At 39.4% G+C, this 26,775-nt stretch overlaps 2 protein-coding genes across 10 annotated transcripts in view; one reads left to right on the top strand and one right to left on the bottom strand.

Annotated features, from left to right (window-relative positions):
- PPARA (peroxisome proliferator activated receptor alpha) overlaps positions 1-12,190 on the top strand; it is a 30,082-nt gene extending 17,892 nt beyond the window's left edge. For both annotated transcript variants that reach the window (XM_020785783.3, XM_073000901.2), the window contains one exon: positions 1,764-12,190. In XM_020785783.3, the coding sequence (XP_020641442.1) occupies positions 1,764-2,011 (248 nt within the window). In that variant the 3' untranslated portion in view covers positions 2,012-12,190. The remainder of the gene's footprint in view (positions 1-1,763) is intronic.
- On the bottom strand, positions 11,064-26,426 carry CDPF1 (cysteine rich DPF motif domain containing 1). 8 transcript variants are annotated; one of them, XM_073000904.2, is made up of 5 exons: positions 26,288-26,426; positions 20,631-20,757; positions 18,780-18,912; positions 15,360-15,509; positions 11,064-14,562 (listed from the first exon to the last, which is right to left on the bottom strand). In XM_073000904.2, exons 2-4 carry the CDS (start codon positions 20,741-20,743, stop codon positions 15,360-15,362), a joined length of 396 nt encoding a protein of 131 aa, XP_072857005.2. In that variant the 5' UTR covers positions 20,744-20,757; positions 26,288-26,426; the 3' UTR covers positions 11,064-14,562. The 8 variants fall into 8 exon arrangements, with proteins under 8 accessions (XP_072857005.2, XP_078250284.1, XP_020641423.2 ...); XM_078394158.1 differs by having other exon boundaries at positions 18,780-18,891; XM_020785764.3 differs by lacking the exon at positions 11,064-14,562 and having other exon boundaries at positions 15,303-15,509; positions 26,222-26,365.
- Positions 26,427-26,775: the final 349 nt, after the last annotated feature.

The following is a 26,775-nucleotide window of genomic DNA, read 5'->3' as shown; positions in this document are numbered from 1 at the left end:
ACCGGGGGAAAACTCAGGGATGAAATTTTTGATACCACAGGCCTTTTCCCGGTGGACTTAAAATAACCTCTTAAAGTTAGTGGGGCAAGGCTCAAAGGGTGAAGAGATAATCTAAGCCAATAATTAAGGATGACCACCCACACCCTGGCCTCCATTTTCATAGGGCCCAGTTCTAGTCTTAGAGTGGCATTAGAGACACATTTTGGAACTTGTAGGGCCGATCTTATAAATTTGGATTGCACAAGTTCTAGTGGTGCAAAATTGGAAAGGGGGCCTAACTGTAATAGTTTAATCAAACAACAGGACAACCAATAAAAAGAACAAATGCAAACTAAAGATAACAAAGAAGAAATTTGGAGAAGCTCGGGAAATTGAAACTTCAGAATATTTTTTATACTTCTCAGAGTACTATATTATACAAAACTAATTATTTGATTTCTGTCATTCATCATAGTATGGATTTTATCTCTGTGCTTGTAGAAATCTTCCTTTTGTATCTGTTTTGAAATAAGAGAATAAAATAAGAGTAGTTATAAACAACAAGGTAAAGCACTTAACAAGTTTTAAATAATATATTTAAATAAAAACCTGCTTTAAGTTTGTGCTGGTCTGAATGTTAACATGAAAAACTGTTTCCCATGTTCTACACTGCTAAAACTGCACTGCATGGATTATCAGAATTATAGCCTGGGAGAAGAAATTGTCATATGATAGTGAATTGGGTAATATAGAGTATGATTTCAATGTTTTCTTTTCAAAATCCAACTAGACTAAATGTGCTTCCTATACTGATCTACTCTGAGGTAGCACTGCAGCTAAACGTGTGTAGAATGATTTGATTGCACAGTGGCCACATCTCAACAGTTTCCTTTAAATATATATGTGAAGCTGACTGGTAGTTAGATCGATGAAACAAATTAAATAGTATTTTATAATTGACCCCTTTTATAGTTTTGGTTCCTTTTTAAAGCTGATTATGATTTAATTGCTTTATGTATATTCTGTGATGAACCTTTCAGTTCATTTCATAGTTGGGTAGCACTTGGTAAAATTACTAAAATAGATACCATGCTTTTACAGCTGTCTGGAGATTTTGTTGCTGATACTTTTTGATCATACCCATGCTGAAAATTTTCTAACTCATACTGAGGCCAGTGGGAGAGTTAAGCAAGTGCTCAGGTCTCCTTTGAAGTGAGACTGAAGTGCCCTTCATGGAGAAACTTCTCTGTCTTAAGATAGGACTTAGAGCTGCTTATGGCAGCTTTTGCGGTCAAATACTTTTCTATTCCAATGCAGTAGATTAAAGGGCTGTGAGAAACAAGTGGAAAATTAATTTGATTTCAATAATATGGGTCCTAAATAATTCTTGCCGTGATGAAGAGAATCATTAGAATTATTTAGGGCCTATATTACTTAAATTAATTGATTTAAAAATAAGTCAGCAATAAATGGCTTGTTCAGTGTCAAAATTTATTACAGCCAAATGAACAAAGAAGGTAGTAATATAATTGAGAGGAGAAACTGTTAAAATACTGCCACAAGTCACATACTATGTTTTAAAAAATCTTATTCAATAGGATAGTGCAGTATTTTCTGAAATATTGTATAGTTTAGTATGTAGTATAGTACTGAGGATACAGGTTTTATGAGATCATTCCCTCCAGTGGAGTGGAGTATTAATCTGTTGCAATAAAAAGATACATTTATTCCTAGATGTTGACAGCTATCAATAACACGATGTATGTTTCTGTTTTTGAAAATAGATCGCCCTGGCCTTGTAAACATAGGACACATTGAAAAGATGCAGGAGAGCATTGTGCATGTACTTAAACTGCACCTGCAAAGCAACCACCCGGATGACATCTTCCTTTTCCCAAAACTTCTACAAAAAATGGCAGACCTCCGACAGCTTGTCACAGAGCATGCTCAGCTTGTTCAGATAATCAAAAAGACTGAATCTGATGCACACTTACACCCTTTGCTACAAGAAATCTACAAAGATATGTACTAGGGTTCTTTCATTTCTGTATGATATGTAAAGAGAAGAGCAATAGTAATAGATGGGAGCAAATTACTTTGCACACTTTTCTCAGCTGTGCTTTAATCGCAAAGCATCACTAAGCTTAAAAATATAGATAACTGGAATATCACATTTGTCATGCCAGGCCTTATTTTGATGTACTGAATATAAATTGTACAATATTTATGGATACAGTAATAATCTGTGATTCACTTGAAATTTTGGTGGCAGCAGGGAGAATTTAGTTATGTGACAAATGATCATACTAAAATGCTGGTTCTGAAGTTTCTGATTTTTAAGCACTCACTTTTTCATCTTCATTTCCGTGAAAAAGCTAGACATTTGGGCCAGGATTCAAAGGTCACAAAAAGGACTTCAGTTTGTTTTCTCACATGATATAGGGCAAATTATATTTGAAATCCACAAAAGTTAGAAAACCAGATTGGGATGTGGCATGAAGAAGGCAAAATGGTCTGCTTTTGGAAGAACAGAAAATCTATGTACTACTGATTGCACCCAGTCCTTTAGATGCATCTAAGATACTTGTACAAATTCTAGCTTCTTTTTCAGAAACATATCCATGTCACAGTAGATTGATCTCCACAGATGAGGAACATTTAAAAAAGTCTCTCTTCCTAGGCAGTGACATTTGTGTCACATGAGCTATATATCATGAAGAACCCTGTGTGAGTTCTTAAGGGCTTTGCATGCCAATGGAATTAGATTTGAAAAAAGAGTGAGGAAAAAATGCTTCCTTCTCCATTACATATAACAACTGGCCAGTTTCTAAAATCAATTTTCTATGCAAGATAGATGACCACAAACCTAATGATCCCATAATTTTGCAGAACTGGAGGATGATTCATTGTGGTCTGGATTTTGATCTCAGACAGAGTTTGCATTCCTAAATACAGTTGCCTTAATCCTAAATTCAATATGATTTTTGCCTGATAAAGACTTACAGAGAATTTGAAAGTTTGCCTTATTTTGTAACTTTAAAGTATTACTCAATCCAGAACTTTATGTCTATAAAGGGCTGTGGGCAGATTTGATTTTAGCCATTATTTATTGGCAGAATAAATCAAAGAGGTAGCACTAGTTTATAAAAGCAACTTGGTGAATATTATTCCATACTGTTTACATTGACATGAGGAAAAGCTTGGGGCACTGGACACTGTTCCTCTACAATATTTTCTTGACTATCTAGTTTGGAAAACTAGATTAGGTTTAGATGAAGGAGGAGTGAAAATGGGTGAAAGAAATGTCAATAAGTTAAGATACACAGATGATGTCATATTACAGGCAGAAAGCAGCAATGACTTGAAACAACTCCCAGTACAGTGGTGCCTCGCATTATGATCTTAATTCGTTCCAGCGAAATTGCTGTAGAACGAAAATATCGTAAAGCGAAATTTAAAAGCCCATAGAAACGCATTAAAAATGTGTTCCTATGGGTTTGAAACTCACCGTCTAGCGAAGATCCTCCATAGCGTGGCCATTTTCACTGCCCGTGCAGCGAGAAATCCGTCCCAGAAAAGAGCGGGGAGCCATTTTTTTACCCGGCGGCCATTTTGAAACAGCTGATCAGCTGTAGGAAAATCGTCGTTTTGCGAGAATCAGTTCCCGAAGCAGGGAACCGATCATCGCAAAGCGAAATTCCCCCATAGGAAACATCATTTTGTGATTGCTTTTGCGATTTCGTAATAAAACGGAGCGCTCGTCTTGTGAGGCACCACTGTACAGTTAAAAAAAAGAAAGTATAAAAGCAGGATTGCAGGTGAAGATAAAAATCATGACTACTGAAGAACTAAACTTCAATGCTGACAATAAAGAAACTGAAATGGTTAAAGATTTAGTATATCTTGGTTCAACCATCGGTCCAAATGAAGGATGCAACCAAGGCTTGGAAGGGCTTGAGGGAGCTAGAAAAGACCATGAAATGAAAGGACATGTCACTGAAGACGAAGGCCAAGGTCAACCGTGCTATTCTCAGTTAATATGTACAGACATGAAAGCTGGACAGTGAAAAAGCCAATGGGGAAAAAATATTCATTCAAAATTTGGTATTGAAGGAGAACGGATCACCAAAAGGCAAATAAATGGGTCCTGGATCAAACCAAACCTGAACTCTCTGTAGAAGCAAAAATGACTAAAATGAGCCCATCATATTTTGGGCATATAATAATACAGTGGGGTCTTGACTTGAGAACTTAATCCGTATTGGAAGGCGGTTCTCAAGTCAAAAAGTCTGTAAGTCAAGTCTCCATTGACCTACAGTGCATTGAAAACCGATTAATCCCGTAACAGGCCGTTTTTGTTCCATTTTGGTTTTTTTCTGGTCTGTAAGTCAAATCTCAGTCTGCAAGTCAAACCTAAATTTTGTGGCCAGAGAAGTCTGTAACTCAAAAAGTCTGTAAGTCAAGCCGTCTGTAAGTCAAGGGTCCACTGTAAGACAAGAGTCACTGGAAAAGACAGTAATGTCTGGAAAAGGTGATGGCAGTAAGACAAACACTGGGTACGAGATGGAGTGACTTAATAAAGGAAAGTAAGACTTCAACTTTACAAAAGATGAGCTGCTAATGACAGACCCCTTTGGAGGTCGCTCATTGTCTGCAGTGACTTGATAGTGCATAAGAAAAACAAAAAATCTGGATGGCAGCCCATGTCTTTCTGGTATTTTTAATTAGGTATTCATTTGGGCTACAGGTACATCCAAATAAGACCAAGCATTAAAGCATGCTACCACATAAGCTGTTTGCAGTGGTTCCCAACCTTGGGCAACTAAGGTTCTTGGGCTGAAGCCCCTAGAAACCCTGGCCAGCACAGCCAGTGCTGTGAAAGTGCTGAAGGCTTCTGGGAACTGCAGTCCAAGAACACCTAGGTTACCCAAGGGAACCACTGCTGTAGATTAAAACTATTTTGATCGTATTTCCCTTTCTTAGTATCTTGTGAGTTCAGCTCTGAATGACAAGGGTGTCAAATAGAGTTGTTAGCAGTCATCATCTATCAGTTACCAAGCTTCTTTGAAAGAAGCTGCATGTTTTAAGCTGCTGTAAAGTATGGTTGAAACATAAATATACCCATAAACACCATATCAGATAGATGCATTGATAACTTCCCAAACTGCTGTTTTGTAGGTACATGTAAAAAGCTCACATATCCATGTAAACTGCAATATTTGAAGTGCCTGCATGTTGGTCATGTGCTTTTCTAAAACTCCAGTGTATGTTGCAAGTATACAGAGATGTTGTTTTCAAAGACATTTACTTTCTTAAAATACAATTGTATTTAATTGCAATTAGTAGCATGTACATATGTGCCAAAAATGTAATTTTTGAAATCCTGTATCTTTTTTAAGGACAGTTTTGCCAAAAAACAAAACAAAACAAAAAACAAACAAACAAACAAACAAACTATGCAATTGTCTCTTCTGAATACCAGTCCCCAAAAGGATAGTAGTCTTTGTAGCATGTTTTATAAGCTCACAGTTCGAGCTCTTACCGATTGTAAGGCAGTCCCCCATGATTTTGTATAAACCTTACAGCTTCATTGGCTTATAATCAAGGAGGTTTTATCTTGCTGCATATTATAATAAGCCGTGTATAGGGTGTCCAAGGTACAGCGGTGCCTTGCTTTACGATTGCCCCACATTACGACGAATCTGCTTCAGAACAATCTTTTTGCAATCACAATTGAGATAGCAAAATGATGGTCTAAATGGGGGAATTTCGCTTTGCGATGATCGGTTCCCTGCTTCGGGAACCGATTCTTCGCAAAACAATGTTTTACTAACAGCTGATCGGGGGTTTCAAAATGGCCACTGGGTAATTAAAATGGCTCCCCGCTGTGTTTAGGGACAGATTCCTCGCTATACAGGCAATGAAAATGGCCGCTGTATGGAGGATCTTTGCTGGACAGTGAGTTTTTACCCCATTGGAATGCATTGAATGGGTTTCAATGCGTTTCAATGGGGTTTTTAAATTTGCTTTACGATGTTTTCGCTTAACGGTGATTTTCCTGGAATGGATTATCGTCGTTAAGTGAGGCACCACTGTACTGGTAATTATTTATAAATGGAAAGTGAATGATTTGTACTGAAGGACCCAAATAGCGCCCCCCTCTGTCATTACCCACATATTCCTATCCAATTTATGGAGTGGTAATCCTGTACTACCAAAGATAGACTTTTGCCCTATAAATCCCCTGTTTGACAAATCAGAAGCTTTTTATAATTGATTTAATATGGTTAAGGCAAAGTACTTGAATGCTCATTCTGAAAATGGTTGATTCAATGTACTTGAATGGCTACTTTCCTTGTGGGAATTTTTTTAGACTGCAGATGAAATGGACAGGTTGTATTTCATCAAATTTATATCACATTGTATTTAAATATTGAAACAGTGATATTGTTTTCTAATTGACCAATCTCTCTAGCACCACACTGTTTCCATTATGTGCCATTCTCTGAATTGGCCATATTTATAATCAAGAGTAATGTAAAATGTTATGAAATAATTAGTTTCAGGATGTACATGTATTCTATTTTGGTTTCAATCCAATATTTCACTGGCAACTACTAAGAATTCTAAGTGCAAACAGAATTGGGAGAGCTCGCAGACAGTTAAATGGTGTATTAGTGGGTTTTAGTGAGAACGCTGCCTAAAAGTGCACAAGAAAACTGTTTGCACTTTTATTAAAAATACTCAGGACTAGGGCAATAATCAGTAAGTTGAAAAAAAGTTTGTTTCTCAAAAATGAAATTAGCTACCTCCATGAATTATGAAGTTAAAAAAGGAACGTGCAAATTAGGCTACTCAATAAATCAGTAATTTAGATATGGGAAACCTCAGGATGGCAGATCCAAGGGAAGTGGAAAAAGCTTTCATTCTGACTTTCACTATGCAATATAATAAATTCTTTAGATCAACTATAGAAAACTTTTTTTATTTTTGCACACATGTATCTTGATTGCATTGTTTCTGTCTCTTTGATCTCTGACACTTTCTAATATCTCATATCCTTAGTCTTCTGATAATTATTTCTGTATAATGTGAGGGATGTAAGTGGAGGGCATCTACGTATATTGCCAGGACACTGGTAAGTGCAGTCCATGTCAGTGGGCTCTCCTGGATAAGGACTGCTTCCTTCCCAGAACTTTTGTTTAGTAAGGAAGATATAGAATTACCCAATCTTTATCATTTTGAATTCTATCTCCTTGTGAAACCACAAAGCATAACATTTTTCAGACTACAGCAAAAGAAAAAAGTTCTACTATACAAGTGGCTAATCTCTCTTTCTGATACCAGGTTGTAAAATCTAACAAAAATATTTCCAAAAAATTGTCACACTTTCCCCCTTATTATTTATCTTTATTTATTATTCCTAATAGGGATACCCAGTGTGTTGTAGTGTACAGAGTGACAGACCTGGGACTCAAGAGACCTGGGTTCGAATCCCCACTCAGCCATAGAAGCTCGTGGGGGGGGGTATAGCGCTGGTAAAACCACTTCTTAGATATCTGATTTATCTTGAAAACCCTATTAGGGTTCTGACTTCATGGCACATAACAAAACATCCTCCCTAATGCAAACAATAACACTTTGTCATTATGTAAAACCATACATAGTGGCTGTAATTCAGTAGTAAGTCACAACTAGAGTAGACCAACTGAATCAGTGAGGATTTGATGAGTCACCTCTAAGTTATATTGATGCAATGGGCCTCCTCTAGTCATGACTTGCTACTGAATTTCAGCCACAGTGGCATTGTTGTCTCTGTATAGTCACCACACTTTTTCAGGCAAATTTAGTCTGTTGTTCTGGAGGATAAAAATATACTCTTGTACTTCCAAATCCCACAAAGATGTTTTTGCACTGGCTGGCAATCTAGATAATTTCTGTCTGTGTATTCACAGATATTTTAAGCCATAGGAGATTATGTGGCAGATGCGGTGGAGGTGAATACTCTTAATTCCTCCTGTCGACTCAAAAGCGGGCATGCCTGCCACATACTGAATCCATTTTGTAGAACAGCCACCAAGTGAAGTGGATGAAGCCGTACCTCAGGTTCTCTGGGCAGCAGCAGTATTGTATTAGGTTGCCACCTGCTTTTAGCTTGCAGGCTTGCTTTCTTGCGTTCACAAGAAGTAGGAAGCATTCTGAACTGTAACTGAGTAGCAAAGCTTTTTAGTCTCATTTCTATCCATTATTGGCCTGTGGTTTGTTGAACTTTTTTCCTCTTACAACACTTAGCACTTTGGAAAGAAATTATGTAATTTTAACACATAGACTGGGCCAGGGAGCAACTTCCTCTTTTTGTTTTTGTTTTCACTACCTGGCAAGGCTTCTTCATGTTGATATTTGTCAACTTTAACTGCAATCAGCAAATAAGAGTCACTGAGTACTGAACTCACCGCCATCTGTATTGTACTGTGTTTTCCATGTGCATATATGCACTTTAGGTTTTATTTGTTGGCATTTCTCTGTGACATGGAAATGGTTTATTTGTTTCTGTTCCCACCTGCACGCACAAAGTACACATACATTTTGTATTCCTGTTTGTTTGTTTTGAAATGATTAAACTTACAAAGATATGGTGCTGTTGGATCAGGCATAACAGAAGTTTCCGTTCATTTCATGTAAAAATTTCCAGAAATAAACTGATAGAAAATTAATATTCCTGCTGAAAAGAAAATATTAAATTAACCTCCAATGCTTGGGCTTAAGTAACATGTGCTTTTTCTGTATCAGTAATATGAACACAATCATGCATGTTACTTCTAAAGGAAGAAATCAGCATTGCCTATTATATCCAGTGTGGCCTTGTTCAAAGATGTATTACTTTATAATCAGACTTGTTGTTAACTCACGGGGTGGTTATATGCCAGTTAATAAGGGTAATGTAATATAACCATCTACATTTATTATAAACCTATTTTTACAACATCAAAAATGGGAGGCAGGGGTGGGCCCTGTCTTTTTTTCAGACAGCCACTGGGTGTCTGAAAAACAAAAAACACCAAAGAACCAATTTGCGAATTCTAAGTGCAAACAGAATTGGGAGGGCTTGCAGACAGTTAAATGATGTATTAGTGGGTTTCAGTGAGAACACTGTTTAAAAGCGTACTAGAAAATTGCTTGCATTATTTAAAAATACTCAGGATTAGGGCAGTGATCAGTAAGTTGGAAAAAAATTATTTCTTAAAAATGAAATTAGCTACCTCTATGAATTATGTAGGAAAAAAGGAGCTTGCATATTAGGCTACTCAAGAAGCTGTGGTTCGTCGGTAAAACATTCATAAATTCATGGTTCATCAACCTTGACAAACCATGAAGAACTGCCATTTTGGCATTTCGTCCCCATCTGTAGTCAGGACATCTTTGAGAAATAGTACTATTTGTTTCCACAGTGCTGCTGGCTTAGTATTAAGGGAGGAGAAAACAAATCAAAAGACATGTTCCATGGGACACGTTCATATGTGCAGCCCTCCAACATTTTGCAAGCATGATGAGAGGAATGGCTGTTATCTGGCAGGGTGAGCAACAAGTAGCTCATGGGCCATACATGGCCCCCAGAGCCATTTTTGGAGCCCTCCAGAACCCCCACACCACCAAGCATTTTTTTAAAAAATGAAAAAAAAGCCCACCCACTCATAAATTCCCATATTTTCTACATGTCCAAAGGAGCATTTTTGCCATGTTTTGAGAGAGCCTCAACACCCCAAGACCCCAGCAACACCAATTCTTAAAAGTTAAAAAAAAAAAGAGAGGCTACTAGTGGGTCCAAGGTTTCTTCCTTTACCTCCCCGTTTCATGGTTAAACTCATTTTTCCAGTTAACAATACAGAACTTACTTAGTGCATACAGTTAACAATAAGGAATGACCGTACATCCAATTTTAAAATAAATGCAAATATGCACATTTGGTTTTTTAGCTCCATTCCCTTGGAACAGCATCCTTGGGGCTCCTGGCAAATCTGAAAAAAACATCCCTCTGCCCCATTGAGATTGCCCACCCAGGCTTTATGGCTTGTCTATAGTCACCTGGAGGTTTATATAAATGTAAGTGTAACCTTAATTGCAATTTCTTTGTAGATTGTGGAACCATGGTCCAATTCACATGATGGAAGTGGCACTTTTAGAAGGGTTGTAATGTCCATTTCAAGATAAATAAAGATGACTTCATTACAATACCAATCAGGCTAGGAAATTATTCCTGTGGAGGTAGCTATGTATTAAATATCCTTTAGTTATCTCTCAGCCTAGGGGAAATAACCACAAGCAAGGCAGTGCTTTTCTGTCATTTGTATGCTTCTCTGTGCTCGGGGTTATTTGCAGTCAGATTCTTGAAGGGGGACATATTAAAAGACTTCCTCACGTGGTGTATACGATTCAGTTGTACCAACTGAATCCTTATTTATTGCAAGGAACGTTTCCATTGTGAATATTTCATCAGCTTTCCAAGTACAGACAGGATTGAGAACACTTAGAAGTATGTGGAACATCCATCATTAATTTTAAAAGGCAAACCAAGCTTTCAAGGAAAAGGAAATGTGAATTCTGTCCACTTATGAAACACAGATTCACAACAGAGAAAAGTATTCTAACTGGCTTCACAAGGAACAGCAAATATTGAATATGTTCATAATAATTGTAAAAGGAAATATTGTGATCTAGCACATAACATGCTAGTATTCTGAGCTAAAAAGTCAGAATTCAGATGCTGGTCTTCTACCACTATACCCTCTTTTTGCTTCATGCTGGACAACAGGGTTGAATTGTGTTAAGCCTAAAGGTATTTAATCTATTTGGATCAGACAAGCCTGATAAAGCTTCAGAGAAAAGCTAGCAGGATTAAGACGTAGGAAATGTACCTTTGGCAACCACCGAATAACCATTATTGTGTCCATTTTGGCCTACAATCCAAGCAGAGACGATACGTAACTAAATAGCCTCTGCCAAGATCATGGGTGGCTAATGCTTACTGTGTAGGCTGAACTGATCAGTTACAGAGTTAAAGCTGTGAAACAAACCATCCGAACAACTTTATTTTCATTTAAAGTTTTTATTTTTATGTTTCCTTTAACTCCACCATTTTGCCATGTGCCTTTTGGAATGATCTGCAGGTTCAGAAATTGTAGAAAAAATAAGCACACATCAATAAATACTGCCATTAAAAGACTGTAATAATTGAGAAGTTGTTCTTGTAGACATTTTTGCAAACAATGTATATATATTTCATATGCCTTACACAAAATTGATATTGGCATTCATGCGAGTATTACATGTCCATGTAACTGCTCATGGGAAAGTAGTAAAAGCTGTTGAACAGTTTTTGAAACCAATTTAAGTCATTCTGTGCATTCATACTTACAGGAAGTGAAAGCAAAAGCCTTTGGTTTTTGTAAAATCTGGAGAGCTTGCACGTTCCTTACATAGTTGAGAAAGGAGAAAGATTTAATATGCTAGCATGGAATTTCCGTTTCACAGGAATGATCTTTAGCTTCTGTACATAAACACTAACTCAGGTTATATTCAGTAGTTTAGCAGCTGCATGTAGCAATACTCAGGTGTGAGCGTAAAACATGAATTGGATGGAAATGCAAAACCTTCACTTTCTTTCCTTTCACTTGCAAAACAAAAAACTAAAAGGGAGGATGTTAACAAAGTTGTATGTCTGTCCATGTCAGAATAAAAATGTTCATTAATTGGCAATGTATTTTTCTAACTTACTATTCGACATTCTTTTTCTTATTCAGAGGATAAAGGAGTGAACAATAAAGTGCACGTAATGAGGTCAGAAACAGACATTAGAGATAGCCTGTGATTGGAAGAAAAGTCTTAACTAATGTGAACAGTATGAGCTTCTCTCACCTCTGGGATTATGTAAATTACTTTGTTTGTGGTTTGGTCTTCAGGATTTTAGCACAGGATTCTTTTCAAGTCTGATTTCATAAACAGGGAAAAACTGCTTCAGTCCCCTCTCTTTATTCCTGATGTGCTTTCAGCTCTATCGCTTGTCTGTTTCTGGCCCTAGTCTGCTGGGATCTTGTTGCAACCTGGGTGTACTTTAATATTAGTTTGTAAGACTGATGATTGTATGTAAAAAGGATAATTTTACAGTGTGATTTTTGCCTTAACAGTTCAAAATAAAGGGTTTTTAAAAAATTGATCTTCAGCACTAGTGATGACAGTGTAACAAATATCTAGATCTAAAAAACAAATTATTCACTGTGATAAGGAAAAGATTTTGCTACATTCTGAAGGTGACACTTTGGCACTGTAATATGTTTAATTTTATCTGCATCCACATAGGTGACTCTTGGCACTAATAACCCTTCGTCTTTTGTTGTAAGCAGAGTTACAGCTGAGTGTCCACCTTACTGCCCTTTTTCTGAGTGTGTTCATCTTGTTGTGCTCTGCTTTATTATGCAGCTGCATGGAATAAAACAAAGTGAGCAATCTTTTTAGAACCAAATTGCAAACACATGCTCAAATACGCAGTCAATTATGTAATTAGCCCTTACACTTGATAAAATATTATAATAGAGTATGTCAACATTAGTTTTGGATGAGATTGGAAGTGGTTAAATAAGAAAATGAACACATTGCTAAAAGGACAGTTTACACATTTTTTTACCTAAGGCTTAATGTTCAAAACTCTTTTCCAATTAGAATCTACATACTGGCTGAAAACATGTTGTATAGCTTTGCGTATGCAAAAATAATTACATCAGCAGCAGCAGCATATCACCACTGGTTAAAGGCTTCCCCAGCAATGTATACAAAATATCTCTACACAAAACGAGTGTCTCTTCCCTTTGAGAAGGAAAGCACAAACAATAAGTACAGGTTGCTGTGTGACCAAAAAGATGCAAGGAACCTACTCAATTATAATTCTTGAAAATCCATGAAATGAAGCAACTGCTGTCATTTCACACAAGCCTGCAGTTTTGCACACTTCATGTAAAAAAACATAGTGGTGCCTTGCTTGATGAGGATAATTCATTCCATATAGTATTCAAGAAGGCTTTCACGGCCAGGATCTAATGGTTGTTGTGGGTTTTTCGGGCTCTTTGGCCGTGTTCTGAAGATTGTTCTTCCTAAAGTTTCGCCAGTCTCTGTGGCCGGCATCTTCAGAGGACAACACTCTGTGCTCTGGTCCGGAAAAGAGCCCGGAAAACCCACAACAACCATTTTTATTTTTACTTTGTTTTCACCTATAATGCTTGCACATACTAACACAGCTACCCTTCCTACAAAATTCAAAAAGATCTTGATAGTTTTGAGCATGGTGCTGAGTAGAACTAAATTTAAGAGAGAGAAGTAGGAAGTTCTACACCTGGGGGAGAACCAAATACAGAGTTAAAGGATGACTCAATAATATTATATGCAAGAAGGATAATGAATTGTTGTAGATCATAAGCTGAATATGCAAGGCAGCTTACACCATTAAAGGAAAAGGTTCCCCTTGACAAATTTTCCAGTCGTGTCTGACTCTAGGGGGCAGTGCTCATCCCCATTTCCAAGTCACAGAGCCGGTGTTTGTCCGTAGATAGTTTCTGTGGTCACGTGACCAGCACAACTAGACACGGAAGGCTGTTATCTTCCCACTGAGGTGGTACCTCTTCATCTACTCACATTTTTACATGCTTTCTAACTGCTAGGTTGGCAGGAGCTGGGACAAGTGATGGGAGCTCACTCTGTAGTGTGGATTTGAACTACAGTGGTGCCTCAACTTATGAACATCCCAACTTACGACCATTTCAAGTTATGACCAGCTCCGGACGTAAAATTTTGCTTTGACTTACAGCCGGAGCTTCAAGTTACAATCCAAAAAAGGCAGGGAATAAAAGGCGGGGAATTCAAATTGCTAACTGTTGGTAGGTGAAGAGGCTGCTTCCGATGGGTATTGCAGTGTGGTTCCCCCCCACCAGCCAGAATGAATTAATTGCATTTCAATGCATTCCTATGGGAAATGGTACTTAGACTTACGACCATTTTGAGTCACAAATGGAGTTCCGGAACCAGTTCGTAAGTCGAGGCACTACTGTACTGATCTTATGACCTTGCAGTCCAGGGGATTTGAGGTTTAACCCGCAGCACCACCACGTCCCACACCATAAAAGATAATATTTAAAAGCTAAAAACAGCATGTATACCACACTAAAAATGATAAACAAAATCGATAGCTAAACCAGATTCAAAACAAGGCACAACGCTCCATTTGTTATGTGCTCTCTGTCTTGTGTATCCTTTCCCATTCTTTGTGTGACTGCAGGGTTCAGCCTGTCCTAAGGACAACCTCAAGCCTATCAGGATTGAGAAAGCACAGCTATCTTAAAGCCTTCCTTGTTTATCAACTTGACTTACGAAATTTGCCTTCTTGAATTGCCAGTCAAAACTGGGATGGTGCAAGACATTTTGCCATCTGAGATGAAGAGCAAGCTGGCAACTCCCATCTGCCTTCCGCAGCATCCAGAAACAGAAGCCAGGTTAGCAGTTAATGCTTCACTAAGGATGACAAAGTTGTCCTCCAAGATACTGAAGAGCAAGAGGCAAGGTGAGAGACACAGATAGGCAGGCTTAGTAGAAGCAGAAGAGTTCTTGTCGTACCTTAGCAACTTGCAGCAACCTCACCATTTTTAATGATAAAGCACCCCAATGATAACCAAAGCTATATTGAACCAAGCAGAACCCATCAAAGTAGCTCTTCGTATTTTTCTTTTTTATGCTTTTATTTGTTCCTTCTAAGGAACTCAAAGAAATTTATAAGCTTATTTACTTTTCTTTCATAACACCTTTGGATAAATGATTGGCTTGCACATGTGAAGTGTCAGTTGAATGACCTTGTGTGTTAAATGATAACAGAGAATTCAGCAAAAGTGAGAAATGGCCCAACCTGCATTCTGACATACACAAACAACTAGGTGGATGTGGATGAGCTGAATGTCGAGCCAATCAGGAAGTAATGGAACAACTGTAAAAAGTAGTTTATGATACATATGTTAAGAGTTCAATCTAGTTCTACTTTTGTTAAAAACCTCTCCTACACTATTTTACATATCAGTCTGTCTAAACAGGGAAAACAGGTTTGCCTGATTTCCTTTCAAGCTTGTTTCCTTATTTGCAGGAAAAAATATATACAAGTTTGCATAGAAAGAAGCTCTACTGGCTTCACTAGGGCTTTCCATCAGATAAGTGTAAGGTTTCAGGCTTAGCATTGCAAGTAAATCCCATTATTGAAATAATTTTAAAAAAATCTAAAACAGATGAATGAGACATGGGTTTTTAATTTTTATTTTACAAAAGCACACTTCTGAAACTTGAGCCAAACTGACCTAGCTCTTCTTTGAATCTTTTGTTTTTGATGACTGGGATTTAGAATGTGTTTTCTTTTCCAAATCTTGCTTTATTTCCAAAGGAAACTCTTTTAAGTGTAAGTTAACACAGGGGAGGCAAAATCTTTTTGAGTAGAAAAGGCTACACTCCTGAAAAAGAAGAACAAAAAAAATTAATACCAGCGTAGATCCACGGATTTCAATTACTCTTTTTAAAGTGTGACTTACAGGAATCTAGCCCTTTGTGGATTTGTACAGCTACTCATTAATCTGTGTTTGTATATTTGTGGCCTCACTCCAGAGCAGTACAGTAGTTCTCAACCTTGGGTAGCCCAGCTGTTCTTGGATTGCAACTTCCAGAAACTCTGCCCAGCACAACTGGTGGTGAGGGCTTCTGGGAAGAGCAGTCCAAGAACATCTGGCATACCCAAGGTAGGGAACCACTGACCTGAAGGAAAACACCAACCTATTTTCAATTGGAATTAACTAAGCTGCTTCTTTGATTAAACTGCATTGATAGATTTGTCAAGATGTGCAATATTTGAAAACAGATTTTATACCCACATCACCTTATCACCGAAAACAGTGATATCTATCCACCTCTCCAACTGCCCTTATTTCTTTCTGTCCCGCATCCATGAGGGGAAAAAAGACTTTGTAGGCCAGCACCCGCTCATACAGGTTTGCAAGATTCATTCAATTCCAGTTTCCAAAACGTACTTTCTTGACTCTACCCTGCAGGGCAGGGGTGGGAGTTAACAGTCCAGAAGTAAATTTCCCAACCTCTGATTAGAAACTTAATATCAGATTAAATGGATGGTCTCATCCAGCAGAGTCCTTCATATGTTTACCCTCTTCCATTTTCTCATAAAAACTTATGCAAGGTCTTTATAATTGCTCTGCCTTCAAACTGTTCTGTTGCCACAGGCCAAATTGCAAGTATAGAGTGTGTTTCAGGTGCAGGCCAAAACCAGTCATCATTCTGTTTCCGCAGAACAAATCTAGTAGCTTTAACTCAAGTGGCGTCATTTCAGAAGACTAGAGATGGGCTATGAGTCATGTTTTTGAGCACACCTTTGCCCAGAATATTCTCTGTGTGGGAAACCTGATGAAAGGATTTTCCAGTTGCACAACTTGGGAAATTTTTCTCCTCTTCCATAGCCCCTTCAAGCAGGGACTATTTGGCTTGACAGAACAGGCAGAGATTATTTCAGATAACATCTAGAGAAATCTGTAACACCCAAACAACTCAGATCTTCATCACAAGAGAAGGAAAACAGGGCTTACAGAAGGAAAAAAAGATGTGAACTAGGTTTCTCCCCCCCCCATGCAATGCTTGCATTCCCAGCTCATTCTTTCTATGTTTATTGGATAGAACTTAGGATTTGCGATCATTCATCCACATTGCAGAGTTCTGGCTAGTAGTGCACAGATTTGTGGGGTTTTGGACTACAACTCCCACAATTGCAGCGCCAGCATTCACAAATTTGTACAGTGGTGCCTCGCACAACGAGCGACCCGTAGAGCGATGAATTCGCTCTACGGGGATGTTTTTTCGATCGCTAATGCGATCGCAGAGCGACGGCCCCAAAGGGCGAAAATCGCAGAGCGAAGGTCAGTAAGCGGTTCGCTTACCGACCTTCGCTTTGCGACCCGCCGATCAGCTGTTCTGCGGCTACAAAATGGCCGCCGGAAGCCCCAAAATGGCCGCGCGCAGCGTTTTCGCACCCTCGTTAAGCGAGGGGAGGGCGCGAAAATGGCTGCCGGCCATAGGAAAGCATCCCTGAACGGTGAGTATTCGGCCCAATTGGAACGCATTAAACCATGTTTAATGCGTTACAATGGCTTTTCCGGCCCCGTTCAACGATGCTTTCACATAGCAAGGGTTAATCCGGAACGGATTAACCTTGCTGTGCAAGGCACCACTGTACATGTTTAATTCAGGCCTTGGATCCTGTGCTTTGTTGCAGTATTTGTACATAATAGGCTCCCAAAGAGTAGCTTGCCTGATGCTAATAATTGCTACATGAACACTTGCTCCAGTAGTTGTCAAGTTTTTATAGTGGCATGGTCACAAAAAAATTCCAACAGCTGAAGAGAGCAGGTTAATTGTGAAAGGACAAATTCAGTACTGCTGGCTTCTTGTCATATGGGGTGCTCACACACCAAGAACCCAGTTCGTGTGTCAAATTAAGCCTGTACAGATGGCCTGCACCTCCACACAGTCCTCTACCGGAAGCTTCATTCTTCCTTTTCATATGAGAAGGAAAACAAGAGAGGATTCAGCAAAGGTTCCTGTTACATGTGACCCAGGAACTGAGATAAAGTCCTTCCAAACTAACCAGAATTTATAGTCTTCAAACATTAATTCAAAGCTAGCTCTTGATTCTGGTTTATTTGGAAAAGGGCATGGAAAGTAAATTTTAGGAAAAATGAATAGATGATGTGTTGAGGCAATGATAGGATGATGGTGAGGCAGATCACAGATTTGCAGATTAATGAAAAGCTGTGTTGAAGTGTTGCAGATAGGACTATTGGAATTCAAGGACTCCCAGTCCCGTAAGACAGCAGGAACTCTCCAGGCCATATTATGTGAACAGGAGCCCTCAAATTGGCAGGAGGTAGAATAGACACCTCACCTCCATGCCATTCAAGCATTGCTGCTGCAAACCACTAGAAAAAAAATGCCCTGTTGCACCACAGGAGGTTGTGAGGATTCCTTGGCATTTCCACATGAGGGAACAAGTTCCAGCAGAGGCTGCTTTCCATAAATTCTATATGGAGGCAGCCTCTGTCGGAACTAATTCCCCCACGCAAGTCTCAGGGAATCCTCACAACCTCCATGGTGCTTTTCTAGTGGTTCAAAGAAGCAGCACAGGAACGGCATAGAGGTGAGGGTGCTGCTCTACCTCCTGTCAGTTTGAGGGTTCCTGGTCCCATCTTTCATCCTGGAAGGTTCTGCTAAATTATGGGACTGGGAATCCTTGAATTCTGAAAAACCCATCCCTAGTGGGGAGTCCTGACTTGTCATCCTGGTCAAATGAATGGAAAAGAAGGTGGGCTGTGTGCACATCCTGGTTTAGGAGGAGGTCAGGATTTGGGAATTCCAAAAACATGCAGAGGCCGCCTGGATCCAGGGCCTGAAAAGCTTCTGTGCTGGTGCTTGTTGAACACCCAGTGAAGCCAAGTGGCCAAGGGCTTGTTCTTACACATATTACAAATGCCTGGCCCTATTTTTAAAAATGCCACAAGCCCGCTAGTACTATAGAATTATGTTTTGTAGAAGTAAAGGTAGCAATAAAACAAGGACAGAAGAAAGGTTACTCTCTAGCCGAACTTGATTTTCTTCTCACTAGGTCACTGCCCATGAAACCAACAACAAGGATATAAATGCAGCAAGCATCACATGCTACTACTTACTGTGCCAACACATACACACTTGCGACACAAATTACACCGAGATCCAAGAATGAGGAATTTGTCCTTGTCAGAGGTGAATGGATCCTTCATGACATAGCTTTCTTCCAGAAGGCTGGGCAAGGAGAATTCCATACTTTAAAGGTACAGCACAGACAAGCTGAAACAACCATTCCTGAGCAATTTCATCCCCACATCTAATCACCCTTACATCAACACCTGCTCTTCTATTAAAAAGCAAAGGGCTCATGTGCCTTCTCTCCCAGTCCTGAAGTGACCCTGTCAGAGTTGTCCCCTTCATGCCCTTCAGCTACCCAGTTGCAGGTGAAGGCCAGGAGACGTAAAATGGAAGCGAACAACCGAGGGGCAGAAGAATGGGACAGACCTGCCAAATCTCCCCAGCTTGATCCTTGGCTTTGTTTGTGCCTCCACGGGGCTCAGAAGACAGCAGTTGAGAAGCTTAGCCGGGATGGTGGCTGTTTGAGAGTCCCAGATATATAGAAATGACACTGGAGGTCATATGGGTTTATTTATTACTTACATGTATATCCTGCCTTTAAGTGCACTATGAGGGCAGCTCACCACAGATTATTAGAAATACCTAATATATTACAATCAACTATTAACAATAAATCTATAAAAGCAACATGTGGAGGACATTTCTCTATGGAAGTTAACATGCTAAAATAAATGAATGCATAAATGGTGACTGAATGTCTGGGAAAGGGGGTAAAGTTCTTTGTCAGGTAGCAAGCAAGTATCTTTAGTAAAAATATTCCAAAGATGGACCTCCACCACTAAAAAGGCTTTTTTACTGAAATACACAGGAAAAGTTCTTCTGAAATCACACAGTTTTTACCCTGGCAGCTGTTGCACACACATTAACTTTGGAATAGGCCCCACAGGCTTCCTTCCATGTATATATGCCAAGGATCAAGCCACATAAGAAGTTTCTCCCCTCTGGTGTAAAAGCAAGGCATGTCTCTAGTTTTACTTTACTAAAGTAGCATGTCTTAGCTGTAACATGTATGGTCACGACTGCCTTGAACCAATGCACCACCAATTCAACTTGATCCATCATAACTTTGCAATGTTCCTCTGTTGCAGAAGCTATTGTTTTGTGACTTTTCAGATTTAACCTGATATTCCAAATGTATATTCTTTGCCCTAAAAAAACAGCAGTTCATGCCCTTTCCTTTGGCAGACACCAAATTCTGAATGATTACAGTAATCAAGAGATTCTCTTTTGCTGAAACTAATGATACTCAGACACAGGTGGCAAATAGCTAAGGGTCACTGTGAGGTAAAGGCAAGGTTGTATTCAGCCACTCAGACGTATGATGAATGTCCTCCCTTTAGGATAGCAAAATATCATTAGGCATCAAATTCGTACAAAAGTTCATCCAATATATGCTTGTAGTAAATCATCATCATCATAATCCTAGAACTGCAGAGCTGGAAGGGACCCTATGGATTACTGAGTCCAGCCTCTGTCAAGAAGGCCCAGTGGGGAACTGAACTCCCAGATGGCTAAAACACGGAGCTATCCAGCACAGCCCCCAATTTGCAATTTCTCATGCATCTGTATGGTTTAAACTATAAATCATGATAACTGACTTTATTATTCCCTGGGGGACATGGAAAGAGCCTCTGCAAAGGATATGAAAACAGTAGGGTGCCCCCTGGGCAGTTGGCTGATCCTTCCACACTAGAAGTACCAAGGTAAGGTAAGGAAGAGTAAGAAAACCATTCCGTGTTCCCCAGGTAACCCAGGAAACTGGAGTAGGCTTCTAAGATATTACTGCAAGACATAATATAGACTGCAAGGGGAAATGGGATGGAAAGCATACTTACGCAACCAAGTAGGGGTTTGGAGGTTTCTGACCATAGTAGCTGTATGGGGCTTTTAATCCACACAGCTCACATTCAAAAGTACCTCGATGCTGAGTTTTCTTGCTGGGCTCCATCTAAGGATCTGCAGCTAGAACACAAATTGGTGTAGAATTTGTCAGGCATGTAAAAACAGGCACTTGGCTGATGCTATACTGGCACAAACTGGCCTGCATAAGCTACCTTCAAAATTGAAGGTTAACTTACATTAACATAAAATAAACATCAAGGGCTGAGAAGGATCAATGCAAAAGGATTGTTGGCTGCAGAATCAAGTACAGTAACAACAAGGTGAGTGTACATCTTTTCTCTAGTACTCTTTCTTTATAGGGCAAGACTATATGCCTGTTATGCTACATGGCAGCTCTTTATCAGTTAATTGGTCTACATATTAAGGAAGTATAAATACATATACTCTGCACGAACCAGCCTAAACTAAAGCTTGCATTTACTTCAGACAGATACTTCTTGGCCACACCTTACATTTAATCTTACCAAATTAAAGTCATATTGGAATTTGAAAGATTACTCCCCTCCCACTGGGCGTTCTCTCATAATTACTTTGGTATTAAGGTCAGCCAATTAGGATATTTACAGCAATATTTTTCTTGATCAAGCAGCTCCCAGATGTACCAACATAAAGCCTCAAGTAAGACATCATGCCAAACAATCTAGTGATTTGACTACTATGGGATGTACAAACAATGGGTTTGTACAAAGTCTGTGCTGGAGTTTATTGCAACCTCACATGCTGCCTTCTAGCTTGTTTGGCTGGGAGGGACCTTTAACTGTCTATCTGTCCAGCATTAACCAATACTGTAGAGTTCCCTCCTGGCACAGAATTCAAAGAGAGCCCCACCCCTCTGCTGAGAGTTCTTTTTCCTCAGAGAGTCTGTTACTGTTAGTCGATGATGGTTCGTAGAAAAATGCCTGCTGAAGTATACAGTGGACCCTCTACTTAAGGAATTAATCCGTATTGGAATGGTGGCTGCAAGTCGAAAAGTCTGTAGGTCGAATCTCCATTGACCTACAATGCATTGAAAACCGATTAATCCCATAACCAGCAGTTTTTATTCTATTTTTGTTCCATTTTGGGTTTTTTCTGGTCTGTAAGTCGATTCTCTGGCTGCAAGTCGAATCTAAATTTTGCAGCCAGAGAAGTCTGTAACTCGAAAAGTCTGTAAGTCGAGCCGTCTGTAAGTCGAGGGTCCACTGTACTGAAGCAGATTTGTTAAAAAGCAGTCCTGGTGTTAATTAGTTTACTATTGGTATATTCACAGTTGTAAATGGAATACTGTATTTTGATTCTTTACTGTATATTACTGATGTCTCAGAGTGAGTCACAGAGACTATAAGTGCCAGTTATGAGAAAAAAGGGGGTGGACTGTCTGGGAACTAGTAGCTATTTTACTTTGTGAATGCTTGCACTACTGCTGCACAGCTGAGGAAATTTTAACAACATTTCAAAACTCTGCAACAATCTGAACTGAAAGAATGGAGAAGTTACTTTTTGGACTATACTGTAGTTGGAGATTCTTAGTCTGGTAGCCAAACATGTTACTTTTTCAAGCTCTGAGCTATGGTTAACAGTCATTTCCCCACTTACAGCCAGTCTGACTGATGCAAAACTGAATGACATGAGAAGGCAGATAAGAAAAGCAATTAAGGAGCTCTAAAACATGGCTTGTCTGCTAGATGTTAAAAAAAACCAAATCACAGTTTGAGTTCTAAATTATCTTCCACATAAAAAAATGATGTGGCACTATGTCTTAATCAGAAGTAACTGGTGCTCAATTTTCTTGGTGGGCAGAGCCAAAGCTGGCAGCCTGATACTGCTTATCTCTTCCCCCACTCCACCTCACTTACTCTATCTTACAGACAGACAGACAGACAGACAGACAGACAGACACACACACACACACACACACACAGAGCGCTAATAGAAGGAAACAAAGTTGAACATACCATTCTGGAATAGTAATAATAAAAAGGACCCGTTTACCTTTAGGTAAAGGTAAAGGTTCCCCTTGCCATATAGTCCAGTTGTGTCTGACTCTAGTGTGAGGTGCTCATCCCCGTCTCCAAGCCGTAGAGCCAGTGTTTGTCCGTAGACAGTTTCCGTAGTCACGGGGCCAGCGCAACTAGACACGGAACACTGTTACCTTCCCACCAAGGTGGTACCTATTTATCTACTCACAATTACATGTTTTTGAACTGCTAGGTTGGCAGGAGCTGGAACAAGCAACAGGAGCTCACTCGGCCGTGTGGATTCAATCTTATGATGGCTGGTCTTCTGACACTGCAGCACAGAGGCTTCTGCGGTTAAACCCGCAGCATCACCACATCCCAGAAATATTTGGCATGCCTTTACCTTTAAAACATCCCAAATATTTTACATGATGGGCATGTCCACATTTAAAAGGTGTGGCTCTGCCATCATTTCATGTATTGAAGTTACATGAATGGCCAGAATGCTATCAGTCGTCTCAACAGACACCAGATTAATAGGATGTGCATAAGTGCTGTCTTGCTACTAAATAATTGGTTTACTCTAGCTGGGACTACCAGCTGAATTTAACCTATAAAATCTAAGCAGATGACAGGTGCTGTATGGCACATACAACTGGAACGTGAGAAGTATGAATCAAGGAAAACTAGAAATATAAAGCAAGAAACAGAATGTTTAAATACAGTATTGCAGCATTTGGTATGATTGAACTTAGGCTGCCTGGAATGAGGCATTTTAGTCAGTCAGTTACAAAAGGTTTTACTCTGGAAACTCAAAAGAAATGACATGGCTGTTATACTGAGGCAAGATTTTAGGAGATATAATGCAAGGTCTGACTGCATAATATCAATAAGACTTTTTGGAAGACCTATCAACATAACCATCAATCACTCTGTGCTATTACAGATGCTGAAAAAGAAACTGAAAGCTTTTATTCAAGTGTCCAGGAGGAAACTGATTACACACACACACACAAAGAATGTTCTGGTAATCATGGGTGACTGAAACACAAAAGCGAGAAACAAAAGTGAACCAAAGGTTGTCAGAGAGTTTGGCCTCAGGATCAGCAATAAAGCAAGATAATGACTTACAACATTCTGTCAAACCAGTAATCTGTTTACTGAAAATACATGCTTCAGATAACACAACAGACAGCTGCACACATGGACATCACCACATGGCCAATATAGAAATAAAATAGACTACATTAATTGGACATAGGAGATTGGAAAGCTGTATTATTTCTCTGTCAGAACAAGATCAGGAAGACTGTGGTACTGACCATGAATTGATAATATCAAAAATTAGAGTAAAGATGAAGAAGACTAAAAAAAATTGTCTTGCCAACATATAACTTAAATAAAATTTCTGATCAATTTGGAGAGCATATAAAGAATAGGTTTGCATTATTAAACTCAATTGACCATGAACCAGAACAACTGTGGCTTGAAACCAGGGATATTATCAGGGAAGAATGCCAGAACAACACACACCGGTATTCCTGCAGTCAAAAATAAAATAAAAAATAAAAGCCTAAATGGATGAGGGAGGAAAGAATTAAAATTGTTAATGGTAGTGTCAAGCAAATGTAAAAGATGACAGAAACGGGGTCATAATAGAGAATGAAACTTTCCAGATACCATCATGCAAAGACAAAGATCAGTGCTAAGATGCTGAAGAACTATCCAGAAGAGATGCAAGGACGACAAATTCCTTTCAAGAAGAATCATGTGATGAAGAAAACTTTAGCTTTAGAAAGTGAAAGCTGCTCTCAAAGTACTGTACTTGGAAGAAATAGAAAGAGTAGATGAAGATGCCAATAGAAGCAGTCAAAGCTACAGAAAGAGAATCTGTCAAACTATTAATAAAAATATGCCAACAATTATGGAAAACTAAACAATGGCCCCGAGACTAGAAATGTTTGATATACAAAGAACATGCTTTCAGGCGATGATGATGCCATTTGTGTGTGTGTGTGTGTGTGTGCAAGGCAGCAGGTTAGGCAAGACTATGTTAAAGCATAACTAATAGAGTTCAGAAGGAAAGGGGGGGTGGACTATTCTGCCAGCCAGCAGTGAATGAAGGGAAAGGCCCTTGGTGTGAATTAGGAGGTAAAATGTGCCGCCTCTTTCATTGTGCAGTCCATGAGCTGCGAATAAAACCTGGGGGCCCAAATGCAGGTGCACTGTACCCTAATTCTTTATTTCTTAAAATATTCTGGCCATAAGGGAGCTTATTTGATTGGTGTTTTTTTTTAAAAGATTTCCATTTTTGTAGGAAAATCAATAGGGGTGTGGTTTGTGTGGTCCTTGGACCTCCAAAACATGCCTTCCCTTGATCATGGACTTCTGGGATAGTTAAATATTTATATTAATTTATTCACTTAGGCACATTAGCATACTCTGAAAAAAACATTTAGGAAATTCTGAGGCTAACAGGGAACACGTGACCTTCACATGAGAGCCTGGAAGTTACCTTTTTTTGAACCACAATTCCCAGAATCCCCCAGCCAGCTTGGTTGCAGGTTCCGAGTACTGCCGTCCAAAAGGTAAATGTTTTAAACCCTGTAATATCTGTGGCACAAGATATTACACACTTTTGCTTAAAAGTATAACAGCTGTACAGATATACTGAAGTAAAAGGGCGAGTCCATGACCAGAGCCCACTAACTGCTTATAATCACCTTCTAGTTCAGAGCAAATGTAGTGTTCTGCTTTTCACTGGAAACTGAACAGGTCACTGAACTACGGAGTTTGCACAGAGCAGTTTCTATGAACAGGCACATGGCACTGGGCTGCATTTATGTCCTGGCAAGGGAAGACAGAGCCGTGCACGGTGCAGAAACCCCCACCTCTTGCACATCTGTATGCAGCCCAAAACATGAAATTGGATGATGGTTAGAGAATAATCTCTAACTGATGCTTCAATAACTGACCTGATGGCACAGAAATATGCTACCATTTGTGAGCACTGCTTCCCTCTACAGGACAAAATCATATTAAGGCAGCTAAATACTGTAGTAATATAACTAAACATCTACATTACGATTGTGATTTCATCAAGGGGACTAATCAAGAAATTTTGACGCAATTTCCTCTTATGTCCTTACCACTTGATCCAAACTGTAGCAGAGATCATTCTTGCTCGACTGTGTGGAAGGGTAAAAGCCCCTTCTCAGGTGACCAGTTTCTCACTTTACCCAAAATAAACCACCTCATCTTCGTCAAGCAGAAAAACACACAAAATCTCTTATTGTATTAATTAAATACACACATAACGAAATTCGTATGTACGAGACGGTTCACAAAACCGAGACTGCAATTCTCTGAATTACTTCTTTGAAAGTGCAGTTTCTCTGCACTGTCCATAGAGGAGATATCTTAGCCTGAGAAAGTGGATGTCATCCACGAAAGATTGGTATTTGTTTAATTTTTTTTAATGGTCCAGTAAAAGGCATCATTGCCTTGCATTTGAGATTAAGTCCCACTAGAATCAATGAGATGCATTTCTGCCTAAACATACATCGAATCAGGTTAAAAATGCGTACCAAATTGCATCACTTTAGCTGCCAGATTCTGGAATAAAACCTCCGCTGCAAGTAACAAAAACGTACCTTCGCGACTTAAATTGCTGTAACTCCGAGTGAAATCCGCCTATAAACACCAACGGCACCCTCTGTTGACGTCGCGCCCCCTCTCGCCGCCACTGAACGACCACTTCCTGTTTCATCGCGACTCACGTGACGATGAAAGTCTGCGGCGCGGCAATACATTCCAAAGCTTTTTAAAGGTGCGGGAACAGCGTTGCCCGCGTAATCGTGTCCATCGTGCAGCTGCTTTCGTGAAATGTTCCGACAAATTCTAGTTCAGCCGTGGCTTAAAGAAAAGAACAATAGCAATCTGTTTCCTCAGACTCTGGAACGGACTCTTCTAAGAGTCTATATAAGGGATCATTCCCAGCTTTCATTTTCAGTTAATACTAAAAGCGGGCGTATACAAGTCCATTCTCTCGCAACTCTCGCGTTTAAGGAAGTAATCGCATGTCAAGGAGGGTTGATTCTTTCATTGATTGCTTTTCAGTTTTTTTAAATGTTTGCTTTTC

The sequence above is a fragment of the Pogona vitticeps genome, chromosome 5 (assembly GCF_051106095.1).
Source record: "Pogona vitticeps strain Pit_001003342236 chromosome 5, PviZW2.1, whole genome shotgun sequence".
Lineage (NCBI taxonomy): Eukaryota > Metazoa > Chordata > Lepidosauria > Squamata > Agamidae > Pogona > Pogona vitticeps.
This window is presented reverse-complemented; position numbering and strand designations above follow the sequence as displayed.

Excerpts from the sequence above, each read along its gene's own strand:
- CDPF1 (XM_073000904.2), bottom strand. The coding sequence starts at position 20,743 with ATGGAGCCCAGCAAGAAAACTCAGCATCGAGGTACTTTTGAATGTGAG. Across the intron at positions 18,913-20,630 it reads CCAAACCCCTACTTGGTTGC|TATGGAATTCTCCTTGCCCA; the intron begins GTAAGTATGCTT and ends GTACCTTTAAAG. Across the intron at positions 15,510-18,779 it reads AGTGTGTATGTGTTGGCACA|GAGTGTAGCCTTTTCTACTC; the intron begins GTAAGTAGTAGC and ends CTTCTTTTTCAG.